Genomic DNA, 22920 nt, shown 5'->3' with positions numbered 1-22920 from the left:
CAAGAAAGGAAATCGGAATGACCCTGGTAATTATAGGCCGGTTAGTCTTACTTCGGTGGTCGATAGGTTAACGGAAAAGGTCCTGAGGGATAGGATTTATGATCATTTAGAAAGATGCATCTTAAACCGGGATAGTCAACACAGATTCATGAAGGGTAAGTCTTGCCTCACAAATTTGATTGAATTTTTTGAGGAGGTAACTAAGTGTGTCAATGAAGGTAGAGCAGTTGATGTCAGATACATGGATTTTAGTAAGGCGTTTGAGAAGGTCCCCCATGGTCGGCTCATGAAGTAAGGAAGTGTGGGATAGAGGGAAATTTGGCCGATTGGATAAGTAACTGGCTATCTCATAGAAGTCTTACTGTATCTCATAGAAGACAGAGGGTGGTGGTGGATGGAAAATTTTCAGACTGGAGACCAGTTACCAGCAGTGTACCACAAGGATCAGTGCTGGATCCTCTGCTCCATTTTTATAAATGACTTGGAGGAGGGGGCTGAAGGGTGGATCAGTAAATTTGCGGATGACACCAAGATTGGTGGAGTAGTGGATGAGGTGGAGGGCTGTTGTAGGCTGCAAAGAGACATTGATAGGATGCAGAGCTGGGCCGAAAAATGGCAGATGAAGTTTAACACTGATAAGTGCGAGGTGTTTCATTTTGGTAGGACAAATTTGAATGCGGATTACAGGGTCAACGGCAGGGTTCTGAGGAATGTGGAGGAACAGAGAGATCTTGGGGTTCATATCCACAGATCTCAGAAGGTTGCCACTCAAGTGGATAGAGCCGTGAAGAAGGCCTATATTGTGTTTGCGTTTATTAACAGGGGGTTTGAGTTTAAGAGCCGTGGGGTTATGCTGCAACTGTACAGGACCTTGGTGAGACCACATTTGGAATAGTGTGTGCAGTTCTGGTCACCTCACTATAAGAAGGATGTGGAAGCATTGGAGACAGTGCAAAGGAGATTTACCAGGATGCTGCCTGGTTTGGAGGGTAGGCCTTATGAGGAAAGGTTGAGGGAGCTAGGGCTTTTCTCTGAAGTAGGCCATTTTCCAAAGCCATATTTTTATTATCTCATCAATATTCACCACATTAAACATATTCATTTATTGGACTGATTGGCACCATTCATAACGTGCCCACAATGCAGAGGGGAACACCCGAATGGACCTTTGTTTAAATCCCCCTCTGCACAGCTGAGAGACCTTTAATTCAAAGCCGATGGAAGATCTTTATTCTGCCCAGCAACAGCACGAAGCTGCATTTTAAAACGGCCCTTGGCCAGAAGATCGGGTTATCTGCGAGTCAAGACCTGGCAGTGGGATATATGGCACAACTGTACTGTAAATAAAATATAATGGGAATAAAATGGCCAAGGCAGGCAAAGAAACTTAATAAACCAGGAAAAAAAAATAAAAGATTAGATTAAATCCCCCTACACACAGCAGGACAGAATGACATTAACATCTAATCTCGCAAGCATAGAATACAGACACAAACGTCGGAGGTCGATTTAGATAAGGGGACACATCAAGAGGATAATGGGAAACACATTAAAACACCGGGGCAAGAACAGGCAGTCCCATTAACACGGACACACACCATACAGATGCAAATTGACAAAGTCTACCAGGGAACTTCCTGACCAGATAGGATACATATTCTTAGTGTTAATCTGTTCGAATCGAAACTGCCCGCCAAATCTTCAGGGCAGCAATTAAAGAATCCCGCCACTTTTTAGGTATTGTAAAAATGTATGAGCAAATGTTCCCGCTCGAATTTGGATTCCTATAAATATCCAGAGCGAATGTGTAACTATTGAGATCAACGTGGCCAAGCCACTGTTTCTGAGCTGGCTACGCGGGTCTCCCTGGGATCACAGTAATTGTACAATAAAGAAAAACACTTTGAACCTTGCCTTGAGACTCGACCTCTTGAATGCACTGGTACAAGTGATTTTTCCCTACAACATCTCTTTAGAGCGGAGGAGGTTGAGAGGCGACTTAATGGAGGTTTATAAGATGATGAGGGGGATAGATAGACTGGACGTTCAGAGACTATTTCCTCGGGTGGATGTAGCTGTTACTAGGGGGCATAACTATAAGGTTCGTGGTGGAGATATAGGAGGGATGTCCGAGATAGGTTCTTTACTCATAGAGTGGTTGGGGTGTGGAATGGACTGCCTGCTGTGATAGTGGAGTCGGACACTTTAGGAACTTTCAAGCGGTTATTGGATAGGCACATGGAGCACACTAGAATGATAGGGAGTGGGATAGCTTGATCTTGGTTTCGGAAAAGGTCCGGCACAATATCGTGGGCCGAAGGGCCTGTACTATGCTGTTCTATGTACTCCAGTCCAACACCAGCACCGCCACATCATTACTGATTGTGGTCTGTGGGTTAGGAAGCTCAGGATCCAGTCACAGAGGGAGCAGCCAAGTGTGGCCAAACGGGCCACCTAAAATGGCGATTTGTAAAGCAGTCTGGGACAGTTGTGCAAGAACTAAAATGACAGGCTGCAGCCTAAAAGATAGAGATAAACAGGCTGCAACTCTGACAACTGAATACACAGGAAATAGGCCATCCCAAAGACAATGGACACTTTCTGGTCAAAAATACTTGTTTACCAGACAAAGGGCAGCCTTAACCCCTTATTTGGGAGGGAGGTATGTGACCTACGTGCCTCCAGCACCTACAGGCATCGCCGCTGGGTACATACCCAGAGATTGGTGTGGCAGCACCTGATTGGACTCTTATCGATCAGGGTGATCAAGCCCTGATCGGTTGATTGACAAGAATCAAGAGACCGCCCAAAAGGACGCGAAACCCAACGGGGTATAAAGGGTGCTGCGCAACCAAGAATCTCTCTCTGACCCCACAAACGAGCGACAACAGTGACCATCGCCAGCAACGACCAGCACGAGGAGAGCCACCACACCCGAGAAGGAAGGAAGAATAGAGCCAGAGTGCCAGACCAGACCAAAGGACCAGACTACGCAGAGGACTACCGAGACCAGCGCACAGATAAAGGCCAATATCTGCTTGGGTACTTGCCAGTCATGCAAAGTTAAGTCAAGGTCTAGTATTGGACTTGAGTATTTGGCCTTTAGTATTTTCTGCAAGATAACTTATTGTTGGTTGGATAGGTGATTATTGATTGTGTGTTTTAAATAAATATTGGTTGTACTAACAAGAAGTCTACTCGCAATTCTTTGTCCATCGTATAAAGGTTAAAACAGACTGTGCGGCAGGCACAACACGAGGCCCAGGCAACGGAGTTTGGAGATGAGTTTCTTAGGAATAACGGTGTTGAAGGCTGAGCTATAGATAATAAACAGGAGTCTGACATAGGTGTCTTTGTTATGTAGGTGTTCCAGGGTTGAGTGCAGGGCCAGGGAGATGGTGTCTGCTGTGGACCTGTTGCGGCGGTAGGTGAACTGTAGTGGATCCAGGCAGTCCCTGATATATAGATATATCAAGGAGAAATTAATTTTAATATCAATGTGGGTATTTTGATGCAGTCTTCCTCAATATTAACTATACGTTCCAAATTGCTATAACCTGCTAATTTTGAATTTGTGCTCCTGATATCAAATTGTTGGTGTAAATGGTGAACAGCTAACACATTTCTTAGTGGAACACCACTTCCCACCTTTTGCCAGTCTTAAAACTGCAGAAGAACTGGAGGTGTTAAGTCAGAACACAGTTTTAGTGACAGGATAGTTGAAAAGACAAGATACTCGAATAGTACCACACTTTTACATGGATAGCGCCTTTGAGCATTGCCCTCCATCAGAAATTGTGGACCAGCCACAGATATTGTTACTGTAATACTATGCCAACCACTTGCACTAATTTTGTTGGTGTTTTCAACTGTGTTATACAGCATTTGAGAAAATAACCATAAGCATTATGGAATGAAGGAAAGCACTCAAAAATTTAAAAAGGACTCTATTTTGCAGCTTACCATTTTGCCAGCACACATAAAAGTTGAAGTACACATGCACATAACATAAGAATGTTATGATCTACATGAGCAATTATGTTATCTATTACTAATTTTATTTCACTAATTAGAAATATACTTTTCCATATCTATATACCCAACTAAATATACATGGTTAATATACTGGACAGCACAGTCTTAGTGGCCCACTGTACCTTCCCCTCAATTGAAGGATAACAACCATTACATGGAATTCACCTCATTCATCCGATTCAGAATTAACGCATTCTCCAAGATTTAGTTTGGTTTGTCACGAACATCGAATAAGGGAATAAACTACTGACAATATTGTGTCACAAAGGATCTAAATAACCAAAACAATGCTTTTCAGTTTTACAAGAGTTGAGACCCTAAAAATCATGTTACAAAAGGTGAAAAATTCTGGACACAAATGTGAACAAATTCTCAAGTTAGATCAAGAATAATATTCTTCAAAATGGATGAAATTTGTCTATCACCTGTCTCTTGCTTATGTTTTCTTTATTGCAAATATTTTGAAGTTAATCTTTAAATTGCGATATTTGTCAAGAACCACCATTATACAATTGGAATCTTGCCACTTCAGATTATTGAAAACAATGCTGGTATGCGTCTTCCAATTGAACTAGCCAAATTCAGAAAACAAAATCAGCAAATTCCAATAGCTAAGCTGGCAACATTTACATAGCACACCACTGTCAAGATTTTTTAAATGTTTAGCCAAAATAGTACCGTTATTTTATATTACACATTAAAAACTTAAAATAACAGAAAAACCAGCTGTGGCTAACTAAAGTTCAGAAAGTTATTAGATTAAAAGAAGCTTAAAATGTTATTTTAAGGTTTGCTGAGCTGACTGTGAGGACTTTAGAAATCACTGAAGAATGACCAAGAAATCATAAAGCAGGTAAGAACAGAATACAAAGTAAACTAGCAGGAAATATTGAAAACTAAAGAGTTTCTAAATGTAAACAATGTAAACAAATGTAAACAGATGAGCAAAAAGTAAACATGAGGTCCTTATAAGCCGAGACAGGAAAAATAATAGGGAATAGGGAAATAATAAGTGTAAATTTTAAATTGGTATTTTGTATCTGTATTTACTGTAGAAGACACAATGTACAGACATAAAGTAATTAATATTAGTTAAAAAGGAAATACTAGAGAAATTAAAGGGACTAAAAATAGATCAAGGTACTTTCTAAATGGTGAAGAGTCATAAATAATGGAGACCCAAAAAGACTTAGACATCTAGAATAGAAGTGGGTAAAAGCCATTGGCCCTGTAGGCAGTGCAGATTAAATTTACTTGATACCTGGGCTGCAAAACTTAAATTCTGAAAAATTATCCAACAAACCAGGGCTGTATTCTTGTTGTTGAGCAGGGGTAAACCATAAGAGTTTAGTGTGCCCCATCTCCCCATCCTTCACTTCTCCATCTACCCCTCCTTCACCCGGACACCTACCTATTCAAAGGCATTTTGCAGCAGCAATTGGGCCTCAGGAAGCAGTTCCCAAAGGTAGGGGAGTCTAAAACTAGAGGGCACAGGTTTAAGGTGAGAGCGGAGAGATACAAAAGTGTCCAGAGGGGCAATTTTTTCACACAGAGGGTGGTGATGTCTGGAACAAGCTGCCAGAGTAGTAGTAGAGGCGGGTACAATTTTGTCTTTTAAAAAGCATTTAGACAGTTACATGGGTAAGATGGGAATATAGGGATATGGGCCAAATGCAGGCAATTGGGATTAGTTTAGGGGTTTAAAAAAAAAAAGGGCTGCATGGACAAGTTGGGCCGAAGGGCCTATTTCCATGCTGTAAACCTCTATGACTCTATGACACTAGGCCACAGCAAGCAACTAAAAAAAAGAGGGTTTAAAGGGATCTTTCAGATTTCAGAAATCAGTCAAAGTTTCATTGCAGCCTCTGGCTCAACCCAGGATCCAACTGGGGAGCTGCAACCCACAATTGGAAAATATTGTTAATTTTAAAGCTGAGATTTGTACAAACTAAAGATATTAGTTGGATGTGGAAGGAAGGATGTGGAAGCGCTGGAAAGAGTGCAGAGGAGATTTACCAGGATGCTGCCTGGTTTGGAGGGTAGGTCTTATGAGGAAAGGTTGAGGGAGCTAGGGCTGTTCTCTCTGGAGCGGAGGAGGCTGAGGGGAGACTTAATAGAGGTTTATAGAATGATGAAGGGGATAGATAGAGTGAACGTTGAAAGACTATTTCCTCGGGTGGATGGAGCTATTACAAGGGGGCATAACTATAGGGTTCGTGGTGGGAGATACAGGAAGGATATCAGAGGTAGGTTCTTTACGCAGAGAGTGGTTGGGGTGTGGAATGGACTGCCTGCAGTGATAGTGGAGTCAGACACTTTAGGAACATTTAAGCGGTTATTGGATAGGCACATGGAGCACACCAGAATGATAGGGAGTGGGATAGCTTGATCTTGGTTTCAGATAAAGCTCGGCACAACATCGCGGGCCGAAGGGCCTGTTCTGTGCTGTACTGTTCTATGTTCTATTAAGAAATGTGGAGCAAATATGTGTATAAGAGCTAATTCAGAGATCAGCCACGATCTCACTGAATTAACGGTCAGGCTAGAGTGCTTCTCAGATAGACAATAAATTTACTTTGAAATGCAGTGATTTTTAGGTAGCAAAATATAGCTACCATTTCACAGACAAGCTAGGCCCCACAAATAGCAAGGTGATAAATGACTAATTCATTTGTTTTGGTAGTGAGAAAGGAGCAGGCAGTATTTGTGAAAAACCTAGATGCTCCTTTCTGAATGGTAGCATGTGATTTTCCAACATTCACATAAGTGATCAGAAATGAGTAAACTGACTTGTCAATCAGAAAGTTAAATAACGTAACTTTCTCAGTTTTGCACTTGCATCTGCCGAGACTGTGTGGCCCAAGTCCTGGAGAGGACATAATTGATAACAGAAGGCTGTGGGTTTAAGTCAGACTGATATCTGCATTTTTGAATTGGCTTATGTGCTATAGACCTGAGCTGAACTGACCATTTTCTTCACTGTCTTTTGTAGAATTCCCATCCTCACAGGCATCACCAAAGTCTAGAAGAAAGAAGAGTGTAAATGGTATTACAGATATGGTCTTCCTCAGTCTTTCAAAGTAATTCAACTCCAAATAACAAACCGATGCAATTAGACAGGGTTTTACCAAGGATAAAGTCTCCTATTAAGAGTTTCTCCAGAACTAGAAACCAATAACTAAGTCAATAATGGACAGAAAGGAATTTCTTCCTACTTTTCTGCTGCTCAACCCACCTTGGCTGTTTGGATTATGGCGTGATAGTCCAAAAACACCCAGAAAACCCATTTTATTTTGATAAGCATAATGGATCTGTTGACTTCAAGTACACTTTCTGCCCATCCTGGACCTAAGTTGAGACCTAACCTTTCCATGAAGGAACTACTACAGACCAGATTTTGAAAGTCATGGAAGCTTTGGAAGACAGTATTAACATTTCAATCTCATTAATCACTATGAAAAAAATCTGTTACATTCAACTTTAAAACTGGAAGCTGCCACTAATCAAAAGTAGAAGAGCTCAGCAGAACCACACCCCCACTTGACATAGGCAGCAGAAGACAACATGGAGATGTGATGATATATCAGCCAGGAAACCTGCCATTGACAACTAAGAAAAAAGGAAACTTCAACAACAAGTAGCCAAAAGGATTAAAGCGAGTTGGGCTATACAGAACAGTGGGTCCCATGTTTGATTCATAGAGTTATTTATCTGTTAGGGTGGTAGGAGAGATTATTACAACAACATCTACTTCTACAGCCAACGAGAAAAAATAAACGTTCCACTCATGATAGCTATTTGGGTGATTCCAGCTCGAAAAGGCATTAAAGTCAAATGAGGTCAGTCAGGTTTTAGCGGTGACACCCCTATGACTCTTTACCATGCCACCCAAAAAAGGTTGACCAATCTACCATCACACCGAGAATTAGATTTTGGATAAGATAGAAGAGGGCTAGAAGAAATAACAATCATTTAACCAAAATTATAACAATGACATGAATTTTTTTGGAAGAATGTTTTGGTTACTTCTCATGTTCATACTAAAACATATCAGTAGCACTTATTTATTCATACCCATTGTTTCTCTGTGATCCAAGTATCCAACGCCATCTTCATCAAACAACCCTTCATAATTTCTACATGGTCCTGGTCCACTGCTATTAAAAACAGGTCTAAAAATAAAAAGCAGCCTGAACTTATTACTGCTGAAACAGTTGAATTGGAAATTATGCAGAGTGCAAATATACTTTTATACTGGTATATTAATTAATATATGCATTGTTCTCAACACTACCTGTGTGCCTGTCTTAAAACATTCTATTCGTCTACATGATGGAGGTATATATTATTTGAATTATTTACTGAAAACACTACATGTTGATGCATAACCATTCATCGCTCAAAATAAAATACAACAAACAAACCACTCCATGCAGATGTAAGCAATACTAACCAGCAGAGACCCACAAAACACCAGGAGTGATATCTGCATCTTTATGGCAACAGTGGAGCTATCCCATGTGTCCAAAAATTGGCATGCTAAACAAAACCATGCTGAATGAAAATCACTTTTCATAAGAAAGCATACAATAAAAGTGGGTAACATTGCTGACCTGTAATTTTTATATTGAAAACACATGAACCAAACTAGCCCAAAATTCCTTTCTTTATGACTTTTACGAACTTGCTCTTTCTACTTACCTTCTGCTCACTACCCCTTATTCCCTCCTCCTCAATGTTTCCCAATCCTCTTGCCACTTCCCCCTCTCATCCCATCACAGCTGCCCACTCTCCACTCAACATCACCTGACTCACTCGCTCCCTTTGACTCGCTGAGTGCCAGGGGCCAGTAATTGGGCCAGGGAGCAGTAAGAGATAGAGGCCTATACCTGCGACACATGCACTGGGCTCCGCCCATCAAATCAACCCACCTGCCAATCAAAAATACAGGAAAAAACTATAATAAATTCCTACAATTTTTTTTAAAAACCAGTAACTTATATATTTATCACAGGTAGAAGCGCTGTAGATTATTCACCAGCTCTCAAAATGTTTCTGTTGCTGGCTAATGGCTGGATAATTCCCACAAACAGAATGATAGGTTACAATTTAAGTACATTAATTACAATACCCAAATCTCTGAACAAGTTTGTCTACTTACAAATTGTGGGAAAGTCTTTGCTTTAAAGTTCTCTCCCTTTGCACAGAACTGCTCGGTCCTGGTTTGTTATTTTCCTCACTCACATCTGTTGGCTGTTCAAAATGCTGAGAGGGGACAGTTTCATCTTGGTACTTCGTGGTCTTACGCTTTCTGAGTCTCATTACAGTCTGATTAGGATTACCAGAGAATGCCTGGGCATTTGCACCATGAGCAGATTTTGTGAAGGACTTTCTGGGGCTAGTTACAGCCTGGTTTTTGATTTCTGAAGATATTTTGACAGTTTGTGGAATCTTTTCATCAACATGAGCTGCCAATAAGGATGCAACAGACTCTCGAAATGGCTTAGACGGTAAATCAATATAGTCCTGAGTTTGCCTTGAAGTTGTACAAACATATGCAGGTCTTGAAAGTGGACTGTATTCCTCCCCTTGCATTTTATTTTGATCTTGCATGTCGAAATTGTGCACCTTCAGCTTCAGTTTAGATTTTTGTTTTTTGGGCAGGTGCATGTCAAAAGGTTTTCCTTTTTCTTCTTCAACCTCAGAAAACAATCGCTTTTTCGGTATGGATTGCGCAGAATATTTTTGTTTTTTACCTTGCTCCTTGACTAACAGACTATCAGAATCATCTTCCTGTTGATTACCTATGCCTCGCTTAGCTATGGGCTTTGACTGGGGATGTGACAGCCTTTCTGAGTTGCCGTGTTGACTAACTGCTCCGTGCTGCCCTTTTGGTTTTGACTGGGTATGTGGTGAGCTACTTGGAGAAGAATCATTTTCAAAAACATTCTCAAAACGTTGCCCCTCTGAAGTGGAGGTATCACTCCTCAAGGGTTTTGCTTGTGCATGTGAAGCTCTTCCTTTCAAGCCCTTATTCGTTTGTGATTTGAAAGGCTTTGCTGTCTGTTCCTGTACACTATCATCCAGTTCAGTCGAATTATCTGTCTTTAATCTATTTTGTGGATGGTCGTTATCCTGCTGCACAACCCACCACTTTGGTGGCGGTCGGGAAGGACGCTTGCTTCTTGTATATACATTCACAGCATTACCTTGTGGAATATTCTCATCAAATCGATAAGGGAGATATTTCTTAGAACAGGATTTCTTTGGCTGAGTTTCCTTTAGCGACATTTCTTTCTTTATCACTGAAATAAAAAGGCAATATTCAAAGCAATGTTGAGAGGAATCTGTCTTTAAAAATAACTCATTTCATCTTAGGTTTCCCAAAGTGCTTTACAGTACATTAAGAATTTTTAATAAGTAGTCACGACTGTAATGTAGGTAAATAGAGTACCCAATTTGCTCTTTCCAAGGTTCCACAAACAGCAGTAAGATAATGAACAGGTCATTTGTTTAAATTAGGGGTTCCCACACTGTGGTCTGCTAGAGCCTCCCAGAGGGCCTATGGGAAAACAGGCACATTTGTCAAATTTGAAAAATGCTGCTGAGCTTCTTGTCCAATTAGAGTCTGGCTTCTGGGAAAGCCAACCTCTGACTGGACAAGTGAGTACAATGCAGTAATGGGAAGTGAGAGCCTTGGAATGAAACTTGAAGCTGGCACTGGGGTGTAGTGGTGGGGTCCAGAGTGAGCCTCAGAGCAGAGAGGTCGTGTAGGCCTCAGTGCGAGAGACTATCCAACACAGGCCACCGAGCGCAACAGGCCGTCTAGAGCGAGCCTCAGAGCAGGAGTAGAGGCCAAGCGGGCCATGGGGTGAGAAAGAGGAGTGTGTGAATGTGTGAGAGAGGGGTTGAGTCTGTGTGCGAGAAAGGAGTTAGTGGGGTGGGGGATAGAGTGTATGAGACATGAGGGGGGATGAGAGTGAGAGAGAGAGAGAGACTGAGTATGTGAGAGTAGTGTGTCTCTAAGGGGGGTTGTGAGTGTGTGTGGGGGGGGGTGAGAGAGGGGAAGTCTGCGAGAGCACGGGGGTTGGAGAGGATGCGAGTGAGGGGGTCATGTTTGTGTGTATCTGAGAGACAGAGAGGTGTGTGTGCATTAGAGAGAGAGAGTGCGTGTGTGAGAAAGAGGTGAGTTTGTGTGCGTCAAGGAGAGCGCTGGGCATGCGTCAAATAGGAGCATCAGCTTTCTAGCTTCACTCTTCCCATTAAAAATTACAAAAGGTAAGAAAACATTTTAGGAATTTAGCTTGGGTCTCCGATTTAAGAGCTCAGTCTTTCAGTGTTTGAGTTGAAAAGATAACCATGGAGGAAGATTTTCTTTAAACCAATGGTTTTTGGAGATACTGTATCAGAGTTTAAAATCAGAATGGTCTGTTAATAGATTATTTGTAAACACTTGATAGGACATTACAATAATGTTGCTGCTACTGAAAATGGCTGTCTTTCTTTTAAATGTGTTTCAGAAATCTAAAAGAATCTTTTATGTTCACAACTCCCTTTCAACTATTCAGTTTTCTCCAGTGTTTAGTTCTGGAATGGGACAGCAATGCAGAAAACTTTGTAATATTGGGTTCCAGCAAACTTTTGGATTACTTGATATTATTTAGTCCAAAGATGTGCGGGCTAGGTTGATTGGCCATTCTAAATTGCCCCTTAGCGTCCCTGGATGCATAGGTTAGAGGGATTAGTGGGTAAATATGTAGAGATATGGGGATAGGGCCTGGGTGGGATTGTGGTTGGTGCAGACTCGATGGGCCGAATGGCCTCTTTCTGCACTGTAGAATTCTGTGATTCTATGATTATCCATTCCTAAAGTGGGTACTACTTCCAGGGGTTAATGTTAAGGGGCCATTGGAAGGTGGCTTGGCCAGGGTTTAATGTGAGGGGGGGGGGGGGCATATAGCTGGTGAATGTATTTGTGACTGTATGCCTCTTCCTAATATATGCATAGATATAGCCAGAAAACACTTGTTTTTTTCATTTGATTTCAATGTTTGCACTTATTTTGTGGCAAAAAGGGACGTCAACATGGAGAACGTTTGGGGTGTCCTGATGCACTTCAAAGGTCACTTCGGGTTCTGTAACTGAAAAGGTTTGGGAGACCCTGGTTTAAATGGTGATTGAAGAATAAATAATACCCCAAAACACAGGGCTCCCTTAGCTTTTCTGAAATAGTGTCATAGGGTCTCTTAAATTCACTTGGGCGGCATGGTGGCACAGTGGTTAGCACTGCTGCCTCAGTGCCAGGGACCCGGGTTCAATTCCAGCCTTGGGTCTGTGTGGCGTTTGCACGTTCTCCCCAAGTCTGTATGGGTTTCCTCCCACAGTCCAAAGATGTGTGGGTTAGGTTGATTGACCATACCAAATTGACCCGAGTGTCAGGGGGATTAGCAGGATAAATATGTGGGGTTACGGGAATAGTGCCTGGGTGGGATTATGGTCGGTGCAGACTTGATGGGCCAAATGGCCTCCTTCTGCACTGTAGGGATTCTATGATTGTCTCATCAGAAAGACAGTCCTGCAGCATAACAGTGAAGTGCCAGACTAAGATTATTTGCTTGTGTCTCTGAAGTAGATTGTTGAGCCCCAGGAGTCTGTTCCGCCGTTCAATAAGAGAATGGCTGCTCTATATCTTTATCATCCATCTAAACTTGGTTCCATATCCTTTTACCTCTTTTTAAGCACACACAAAAAATCAATCTCAAACTTAAAATTGCTTTGAGCTAAAATCTACTGTTTTTCTCGAGAGCATTCTGCAATACTATCAACCTTTATTTGAAGCTTTTTCCAATTTCTCTCCCGAATGCCTGATTTTCCAAGACTATGTCCCCATGCTAGACTTACCAACCAGCTGAACAAGTTTCTGACAAACTTTTTCAACCTTTAAATTATATTTTAACAAATATTCGGAATATTTCCTCAATATAACATTGGAAGCCCTCGTAACATTATAGAAATTTGCGCTGCAATAATTCAAGGCCAGCATTGCGTTCCTATGATGCAGAGTATAGAACTATAAAGAGGTCCGAGCCCTGGCAGGGCTCAGTATAGCTGTAGCAAAACATTTTCCCCTTTTATATTCTAGCTAGGATAGGCAGTGCTGGATCCCAAATATACCGGACCCCAGATCGGCACCAGCAGCATGACACCTATGACAGAATTAAGATATTGTCAACCTGAGTCTCTCTTCTGCAAGCCTGCAACCAAAAAAGGCACAAATATCATCTGCAGCTCCTCCCATTTTACTTAATCTAACCTTATCAACAAAGTCTTCTAAAGGTCCCTACAAAGCATGTAGATCCATGATTTTAATCCATGTTGAGCGATTCTAATTAAATTTTGGTCACTTCTTTTAAATTTGCTCTTGGAATGCGCACATTGCTGGCAAGGTCAGCATCCATTGCCCATCCTTAATTTCCCTTGAAATGGAGAGTCACCGTCTTTACTGCAGTCCACTTGGTGTAGGTGCAGCCATAATATCTCGAGAGGGAGAGTTCCAGGATTCTGATCCAGTGACAATTAATTAATGGCAACATATTTCCAAGACAGGATGCTGAGTGATTTGGAGGTGTTCCATGACCTGCTACCCTTGTCCTTTCTGGGTGTTGAGATCAGTGTCCCTTTTTTAAATTTAATCAAGGGATGCAAGCTTCACTGGCTATGCTACTATTTACTGTCCATCCTTAATTGACCTTGAGATCGTGGTGAGCTGCTTTCTTGAACTGCCATTGCTCTTCTAGATGACCGTGGTTAAGGGTTTGTAAGACGTTCAGGAGTGTTGGTGAGTTCCTACATTGCGCCTTGTAGATGGCACATACTACTGCCACTGGACATTGGTGGTGGAGGAATGAATACTTGTGGGTCGAGTGCCAATCAAACAGGCTACTTTGTCCTGGATGGTGTCAACCCTCTGAGTACTGTTGGAGCTGCACTTGTCCCAGCAAGTGGAGTGCGTTCCATTACACTGCATATTTGTGTCTTGTAGAATGTGGACAGGCTTTGGGTCATCAGTTGAGTTACTTACTGTTGAATCCATAGCCTCTGGCCTGCTCTTTCTGCCACAGTACACATCTGGCTACTCCTTTTATGTTTCTGCTCAATGGTAACCCCCAGGATGTTGATCATAGGGGACCCAGCAATGGTAATTCCATTGAATATCATGGGGCAATGGTTAAATCCTCTATAGTTGGAGATGGTCATTGCCTGGCACTTGTATGGCACAAATTCTGCTTTCCATTTGTCAGCTCAAGCCTAGATATTGTCCAGGTCTTGCTGCATTTGGACATGGACTGCTTCAGTTTCCGAGGGGTCAGAAATGGTATTGAGCATTGTGCATTCATCAGCAAATATCGCCACTTCTGACCTTGTAATGGAAGAAAGGTCATTGATGAAGCAGCTGAAGATGGCTTTGCCTAGGACCCTACTCGCCTATCATGATGTCCTATGACTGACATGACTGCTCTCCAACAGCCACAACCATCTTCCTTTGTGGAGGTATGACTCCAACCAGCTAAGTTTGTCACCCCAATTCTCACTGACTCCAGGTTTGCATGGGCTCCTTGACGTCCCTCATGTCAAATGCAGCCTTGATGACAATGGCAGTCACTCTCACCTCTGGAACCCAGTTCTTTTGTCTATGTTTTAACCATGGTTGTAATGAGGTCAGAAGCTGAGTGACCCTGGTGGAATCCAAACTGAGCAACAGTGTGCAGGTTATTGCTATACAAGTTCCACTTGATATGCCGTTGATGATCCCTTCCATTATTTTACTGATGATTGAGTAGACTGATGGAGCAGTAATTGCCCGAGTTAGATTTGTCCTGCTTTTTGTGTATAGTACATACCTGGGCAATTTTCCACATTACAGGGTAGAAGTCTGTGTTGCAGCTGTAATAGAACAGCGTGGCTAGGGAAACGGCAAGTTCTGGAATACAAGTATTTTAATTCCTGTGGTAACCCCCATGACTTGCATGGGAATCACTGATTGACCTCCCACGGAGCTCATATTCAACGATTCCTACAGGGAGGTCAGTCAATCAGTGATTCCCCATGCAAGTCGTGGGGTTATCACAATACCATTGCCAGAATATTATCAGGGCCAACAGCATTTGCAGTATTCTGTGCCTTCAACCATTCCTTCAAGTCACGTTCAGTGAACTGAATTGGCTGAAGACTGGTATCTGAGATGCTGGGATCCTCCAGAGAAGGCAAAGTTGCCTAGAAGATGGTGCCCACTGCTGCCACTGTGTGGGAGTGAATGTTTAAGGTAGTGGATGGGGTACCAATCAAACACACTATTTTGTCTTTAATACAGTCAAGCTCCGTTATTGAAGCTGCGTTCATTCAGGCAAATTAGAATATGCCATCGTGTTTTTGACTTTTGCCTTTTAGATTGTCAACACACTCTGGGCAGTCAGACGTACTGCCACAGAATCTCCAGTATCTGGCACAATGTAATCATCCCAAGCCTGAATGTTGCCCAGGTCTTGCTGCATACAAGCAATGACTGCTTCAATACTGCAGTGGCACACATTAATTATATCCACCCCAATGTGCATGTGAATCAACTATAATGTCTTTTTTGTATAAATGTTACACATATTTCACACAAAGGAAAATTAATGACGTGCTACACTAGAAAGCTAGCATGTGCTAGAAACATGATAAACAGCCGAGCACATGCCTTTGAGATCACTGATTTAGTGACTGGGTGAAATTCTGTTCTTAATCGAAATTTCACGATTGTGAAATGTGATTTGGTGTTAAACAATTTGATCAACAGCTTTTTGAGTAATCCTATATTGGTCTTAATTATGAAATATAAAAAGTTCCATTAAAGAGCGGGATATAAAGATTGACCCCAAGGACATAACGCTGTCAGAACTTGAACTACGTATACAATGTTTCATCACGTATTAATGACTGGGAACATACTTGCAGCCAAAGGAGAAAATGGTGGAAAATCTCAGTAGGTCTGACAGCATCTGTAAGGAGAGAAAAGAGCTGACTTTTCGAGTCCAGATGACCCTTTGCTAATATTTGCAATATCGGATGTAAACATTTGTGGTATGGGATGGAAAACTTTGCAAAATTGAGTAGGAAAAGTCTGTGGGATATTGCACAGTAACTGCTGGACACATCTAAAAATGCGTTTTTCCTACGGTGTTGAGTCTTAATTACTACATGTCCGCACGCTAAAATGAAGGTATAAACTTAGCCAATATTTCTAAAGTTATTGGATTAAATGTTTTCCGCGGCTCCTGCAAAGAGCGGGAAATTCAACACGCAACTGTACACAACTGCATTCGAGGTTTGCTATATAAATTTGCAGTTGACGACGTTTAAATATAACTTTTTTGTTAGCACACTCACACAAAACACTCATTCCATAAAATTGCCAAGGATTCTCATACATATGCCAGATTTGAGAAGCTAGTTTGACGTTGCAATTTCAGGATCGCGCCGTGTAAAAGTTAAGAATGCAGTAAAATGTAAAAAAAAGCTGTGGACAAAAATGCTACATTCAATTTCAACACGGTTTGCTATCAAGCTGGATAAAATGCTACCTGCCTGATGTTTGAGTTTGGGCGGGAAAAGCTTTGCCCTGAAGATTTAGACTGGCGATTGCCAGCAGTTGGGTTAATATTTTGTGCTGCTCCACGAAGAATCCTGGATGTACTATTAGGAAGTTCAGTTCATCTGCAAATAACGCCCCCCACCGTTCATACATGTGTATGTGCGGAGACCAACTCACTTAGAAGGGTAGGAAATGCAAATCCAGCAGTAACCTTGCAATTCGCGATACCCAAAATAACCTTCCTGCCGCAAAAACTTTCTCGAAAGCCTTTTCACTTCGAAGTTTTGATTCTGATAGACAGCCTGTCCATTTGCAGACTGGCCAACCAGTGTACATTTGGTTTCTGGATTGATACTTTTTAAACACATTTCCAATCTAGACGGTTTTTTTGCTGGACTATTTCTGGATACATAACATTTTTGATACTTGGAAAGTTTACATACTAACCATTATCAGGCATAGAAATTTGCTACATAATTGGGAATGTCTCCTTGCAATTACTAATATTTCTTTGTTTTGACGAGAGAACCAATTTCCTTTTTGGTTCAATTGCTTTGCTTTAATTAATGGCTTTACAATTTGTTTCGTAATAGTTTACAAATTTCATAGAATCCCTACAATGCAGGAGGCCATTCAGCCTATCAAGTCTGCACAAAATCTCCAACAGAACATCTTACCCAGGCCCACCCTCCTGCCCTATCCCCTTAACCCCATGCATTTACCTCGCTAAACCCCCTAACTTAGACATCTTGGGACACTAAAGGGCAATTTAGCATGGCCAAACCACCTAACCTGCACATCTTTGGAGTGTGGGAGGAAACCAGAGCACCCAGAAGAAACCCACGCAGACACAGGGAAATACCACCGGCAATTGTGAAATCATCCAATCCTGGACATTGTTTTGGCCAGGAGGACCATCAATTGCTAAAATTATAATTTGGTTACTCAAATTTATCATGGTATTTTGAGGATTCCTGCTTTGCCACAATAATAAAATTAATTGTATTTATACAGTTCCAACAACATTGAAATTTTTCACAATTAATTCCTTTAAAGTAAATAGTTATTTTTACAATGGTGGCAGTTACTGTATGAGAAATCTATGAAATATTCAATGCATTTATTTTTGGTTTGAATTAAGGAAGAAACATTGGTCAGGACTCAAAACCCCTCAGCTCTTCAAATAGCATTGGAGATTTTTAATATCCACCCCAACAAAACAACTTTGGTTTGATGTTGGGTATGAAAAACAGGATCTGTAATAAAATTGCACTGCAGCATCAGACTAGATAAACCCACTCACAATATTCTGCACCTGACACAAAAGTGTTACAACTAGGTAAAGCTGACATGCTATGTGTGTCCTCCAATACTTTATCCCCTTTTTGCCTTCTGCTTGAACCCAGATCATTCAATATTAATTATTCAATCCGGCCTTGAGCTTTATGCGACAATAACGGAGCTAGATAGGAAATATTCCAGGATACAAGGTGTTCCGTAAAGAAAAGGAAGGAAAGAAAGGCGGAGTGGCAATATTGATTAAGGAGAATATTACATTTCTAGAGAGACGGGATGAGTGAGTTAGAGCAAGAAACGATAGTGGTACTATTATACTATTGGGTGTGTTCCATAGGCCACAAACTAATAAAAAAATACAGAGGAACAAATTTGCAAGGAAATTACAGAGGTACAAATCTGTTATAATTGGGAATTTTAATTATTATAAAGTTGACTAGGATAGTAAAGGTGTAAAGGGCAGAGAGGGGCAACAATTCCTGGAGTGTGTTAAGGAGAATTTTCCACATCTAGTATGTTTCCATTCCAATGAGGAAGCAGACATTGTTGGGCCTGGTCCTGCGGAAATGAGGTGGATCAGAGACAGCAGAGAACCTTTTAGATCGCAGTATAATACAGTTCAGGTTAGCTATGGAAAATAAACAGTCCAGAGTTTAAATAATTAATTGAGAGAGGGCAACATGGAATGAAAATGGATCCAGCCCAGGTAAATTGGAATCAAAGATTGAGAGATAAAATGGAAAATGAATAACAGAATGCCTTTGAGGAGGAGATAGTCTGGCTGCAGTTGAGGTACAAACTTAAAGTTTCGTCTAAGCATTTATGAACTTTAGTTTACACGTGAGATAATAAATGATAACACATTGCTGAACGTGCACTAACATCATCCTGGGACTACCATTGACCAGAAATAAAATCAGACCAACTATATACATACTGTAGTGATGGGGGCAAGTTAGAGGCTAGGAATCATGACTCTCCAAAGCCTGTCCATTATCTACAAGTCACAAGTTGAGAGTGTGGTGGAAAATTCTCCCCTTGCCTGGACGAATGTAGCTCCAACAGCATTCTGGAAGCTTGACATTATCCAGATAATGATGTGGAGATGCCGGAAGCAGCCCACTTAATTGGCACCCGAAACAAATATTCACTCCTTCCACCCCCGACAAACAGTGGCAGAAATGTGTATCATCTACAAGACGTATTACAGAAACCCACCAAGACTCCTTAGACAGCACCTTCCAAACCCGTGACTGCTACCAAGGACAAGGGCAGCAGACACATATGAACATTATTGCGTGGATGCTCCCCTCTAAGTCACTCACCATCCTGACTTGGAAATTTATCACTGTTCCTTCACCATGGTTGGAGCAAAATCTCTCTCCCCAACAGCAATGTGGGTGTACCTACGCCACACAGACTGCGGTATTTCAAGAAGGCAACTCACCACTACCTCCTCAAGGGCAATTAGAGATGGGCAGCAAATGCTGCCATAGTCGGTGACACTCATCCCGTAAATGAATTTAAAAATCCCACCTGGAGTCAGGCAAAGTTTTTTGTAATCCCCAGAGCTAAGGTTCATATCAGGCTTCTCTTTCTACAAAAGGGAGATATAATTTTGTCTCGATGCGCATATTATGTAATTTGATAACACCTGTTACAGCTTCTTCCAGAAAGGAAATCAAAACAACAGCACACACACAGTCCAGCCAAACGGATGCCGTATCACTCATTTTTCAGCTTTGTGTCAAAAGAGGCTTGTGTTGACTTTCTTAAGAGATCATTTGACTAAATTTGGAGCTATGCAACAAAGCTAAAAGAGTAACATTCCCCAAGAGTCTCACTCAAAGTAAAAGTTTCACCCCTACTGAAAAATGGCACAAGATTAGTGTTGCAAAATACAAATACAAAAATTTTATATACAAGAATTAAATTATGCTCCAAGCAGACTGAAACAAAAATAACTGTTAACAATATACAATGTTAACAATATACAATGGCCGTCCCATTGTATCGGGCAATGGGACCCTGTGCGAGAACCTCTCCGGTTATGTCGAGGGCATCCTGAAACCCATTGTACAAAGAACCCCCCGCTTTTGTCACGACACTACAGACTTCCTACAGAAACTTGGCACACATGGAGCAGTTGAACCAGGAGCGCTCCTCGTCACAATGGGTGTCTCGGCACTCTACACCAGCATCCCCCACGACGATGGCATTGCTGCAACGTACTCAGTGCTCAGCGCTGACAACTGCCAGTTTCCAGATGCAATTTTACAACTCATCCGCTTCATCCTGGACCACAATATCTTCACCTTCAACAACCAGTTCTTCATCCAGACACACGGAACAGCCATGGGGACTAAATTCACACCTCAATATGCCAACATCTTCATGCACAGGTTCGAACAAGACTTCTTCACCGCACAGGACCTTCAGCCGATGCTATACACTCGATACATTGATGACATTTTCTTCCTTTGGACTCATGGTGAACAATCACTGAAACAACTCTATGATGACATCAACAAGTTCCATCCCACCATCAGACTCACCATGGACTACTCTCCGGAATCCGTTGCATTCTTGGACACACGCATCTCCATTAAGGACGGTCACCTCAGCACCTCACTATACCGCAAGCCCACGGATAACCTCACGATGCTCCACTTCTCCAGCTTCCACCCTAAACACGTTAAAGAAGCCATCCCCTACGGACAAGCCTTCCGTATACACAGGATCTTCTCAGATGAGGAGGATTGCAACAGACACCTCCAGACGCTGAAAGATGCCCTCATAAGAACAGGATATGGCGCTCGACTCATCAATTGACAGTTCCGAACCGCCACAGTGAAAAACCGCACCGATCTCCTCAGAAGACAAACACGGGACACGGTGGACAGAGTACCCTTAAGGCATCGTCCAGTACTTCCCCGGAGCGGAGAAGCTACGGCATCTCCTCTGGAGCCTTCAACATGTCATTGATGAAGACGAACATCTCGCCAAGGCCATCCCCACACACTCACTTCTTGCCTTCAAACAACCGCACAACCTCAAACAGACCATTGTCCGCAGCAAACTACCCAGCCTTCAGGAGAACAGTGACCACGACACCACACAACCCTGCCACAGCAACCGTTGCAAGACGTGCCGGATCATCGACACAGATGCCATCATCTCACGTGAGAACACCATCCACCAGGTACACGGTACCTACTCTTGCAACTCGGCCAACGTTGTCTCCCTGATACGCTGCAGGAAAGGATGTCCCGAGGCATGGTACATTGGGGAAACCATGCAGATGCTGGGACAACGGATGAATGAACACTGCTCGACAATCACCAGGCAAGACTGTTCTCTTCCTGTTGGGGAGCACTTCAGCGGTCATGGGCATTCGGCCTCTGATATTCGGGTAAGCGTTCTCCAAGGCGGCCTTCACAACACACGACGGCGCAGAGTCGCTGAGCAGAAACTGATAGCCAAGTTCCGCACACATGAGGACGGCCTCAACCGGGATATTGGGTTCATGTCACACTATTTGTAATCCCCACAGCCTGCCTGGACCTGCAGAGTCTCACTGGCTGTCCTGTCTGGAGACAATACACATCTTTTTAGCCTGTCTTGATGCTCTCTCCACTCACATTGTTTGTATCTTAAAGACTTGATTAGTTGTAAGTATTCGCATTCCAACCATTATTCATGTAAATTGAGTTTGTGTCTTTATATGCCCTGTTTGTGAACAGAATTCTCACTCACCTGAAGAAGGGGCTTAAGGCTCTGAAAGCTTATGTGGCTTTTGCTACCAAATAAACCTGTTGGACTTTAACCTGGTGTTGTTAAACTTCTTACTAACAATATACAGAACAACATATCGCATTCCCACATTGACTGAAGATTTAATTAACTGAAACGAATGGAGTACCAATCAATGCTGGGGTTGGACTTGTTGAACCTCATTACTGGCAAGCAAACAACAAGTTATAGTTCAAAATTGGCAAACATAGCTCTTAAAAATAGCTTTTGTGGTCAAATGAGGATGATAAAAGGCAGGGAGAGGGGGCAATCTGACCCCTTCTCACCTGATCATAACACTATCTATTATGTTCAGTTTTGGATGTCTACAATTATGCAGAAAGTCTAACCGTGGTTCAGCAGCATGATATCTATGGGAAGACTGGATAAACTTGTGTTGGATTGCCTAAAAATGAGGAGATTAAGATCACAAGAGTTTAAAATAATAGAGAATTGACAGAGTTGATTCAGAACAAATGACACGTTCATGGAAGTTGTGTTACGACATGTCAAATTCTGGAAAACCTCTTCAGAAAAAGGGAATTTGGAGCACATTTATGTACAAAGCCATTCATTCAAAATCACAGATGATTAAAAATAAACACAATGCTTACTTTAAAAGTGCTTAGGGTATAGTAGCAGAATAGTTACATCACTAATCCAGAGGCCTGGACTAATAGCCCGGAAATGTGAGTTCAAATCCCACTATGGCAGCTGGGGAATTCAAATTCAGTTAATTAAATACATCTGGAACAAAAATATTGTGACCATGAAACTACTGATCATCAATAAAAACCCACCTGGCGCATTAACCATCTTTAAGGAAGGAAATCTGCCATCTTTATATGACTCCAGATGCATAGCAATGCTGTTAACTCTTAAACTGCCTTCTGAAGTAACCTAGCAAGCCATTCAGTAATATCAAAACCACTATGAAAAAAAGTATGAGACCAGACAGGCCACTCAGCATCAACTTATTCAGTGGAATTGGACATAACAAAGGCACACCCAGCCTAGATGACCAAACAAATTCTTTCTCACCAACACCTGGAGATGTCTGTTAAAATTAGGAGAGTTTTCACATAGTGGTCAGTGCAGACTCGATGGGCCGAATGAGCTCCTTCTGCACTGTAGGGATTTGATGATTCTATAACTGGCCAAGC

The 22920-nt window shown here is 41.9% G+C and overlaps 1 protein-coding gene across 2 annotated transcripts in view; it reads right to left on the bottom strand.

Annotated features, from left to right (window-relative positions):
- LOC144494790 (uncharacterized) overlaps nucleotides 1–22920 on the bottom strand; it is a 121587-nt gene that overhangs the window by 16692 nt on the left and 81975 nt on the right. The window contains exons 12-14 of one of the 2 annotated variants that reach the window (XM_078214138.1): nucleotides 9197–10340; nucleotides 8110–8207; nucleotides 7004–7057 (exon numbers count right to left, since the gene is read on the bottom strand). In XM_078214138.1, coding sequence (XP_078070264.1) covers nucleotides 7004–7057; nucleotides 8110–8207; nucleotides 9197–10340 — 1296 coding nt within the window. The remainder of the gene's footprint in view (nucleotides 1–7003; nucleotides 7058–8109; nucleotides 8208–9196; nucleotides 10341–22920) is intronic. The other variant, XM_078214139.1, reaches the window with a different exon arrangement.

This window comes from Mustelus asterias, chromosome 6, assembly GCF_964213995.1.
Source record: "Mustelus asterias chromosome 6, sMusAst1.hap1.1, whole genome shotgun sequence".
Classification (NCBI taxonomy): domain Eukaryota; kingdom Metazoa; phylum Chordata; class Chondrichthyes; order Carcharhiniformes; family Triakidae; genus Mustelus; species Mustelus asterias.
The sequence above is the reverse complement of the archived record's forward strand: the minus strand, read 5'-3'. Positions and strand labels throughout refer to the sequence as shown.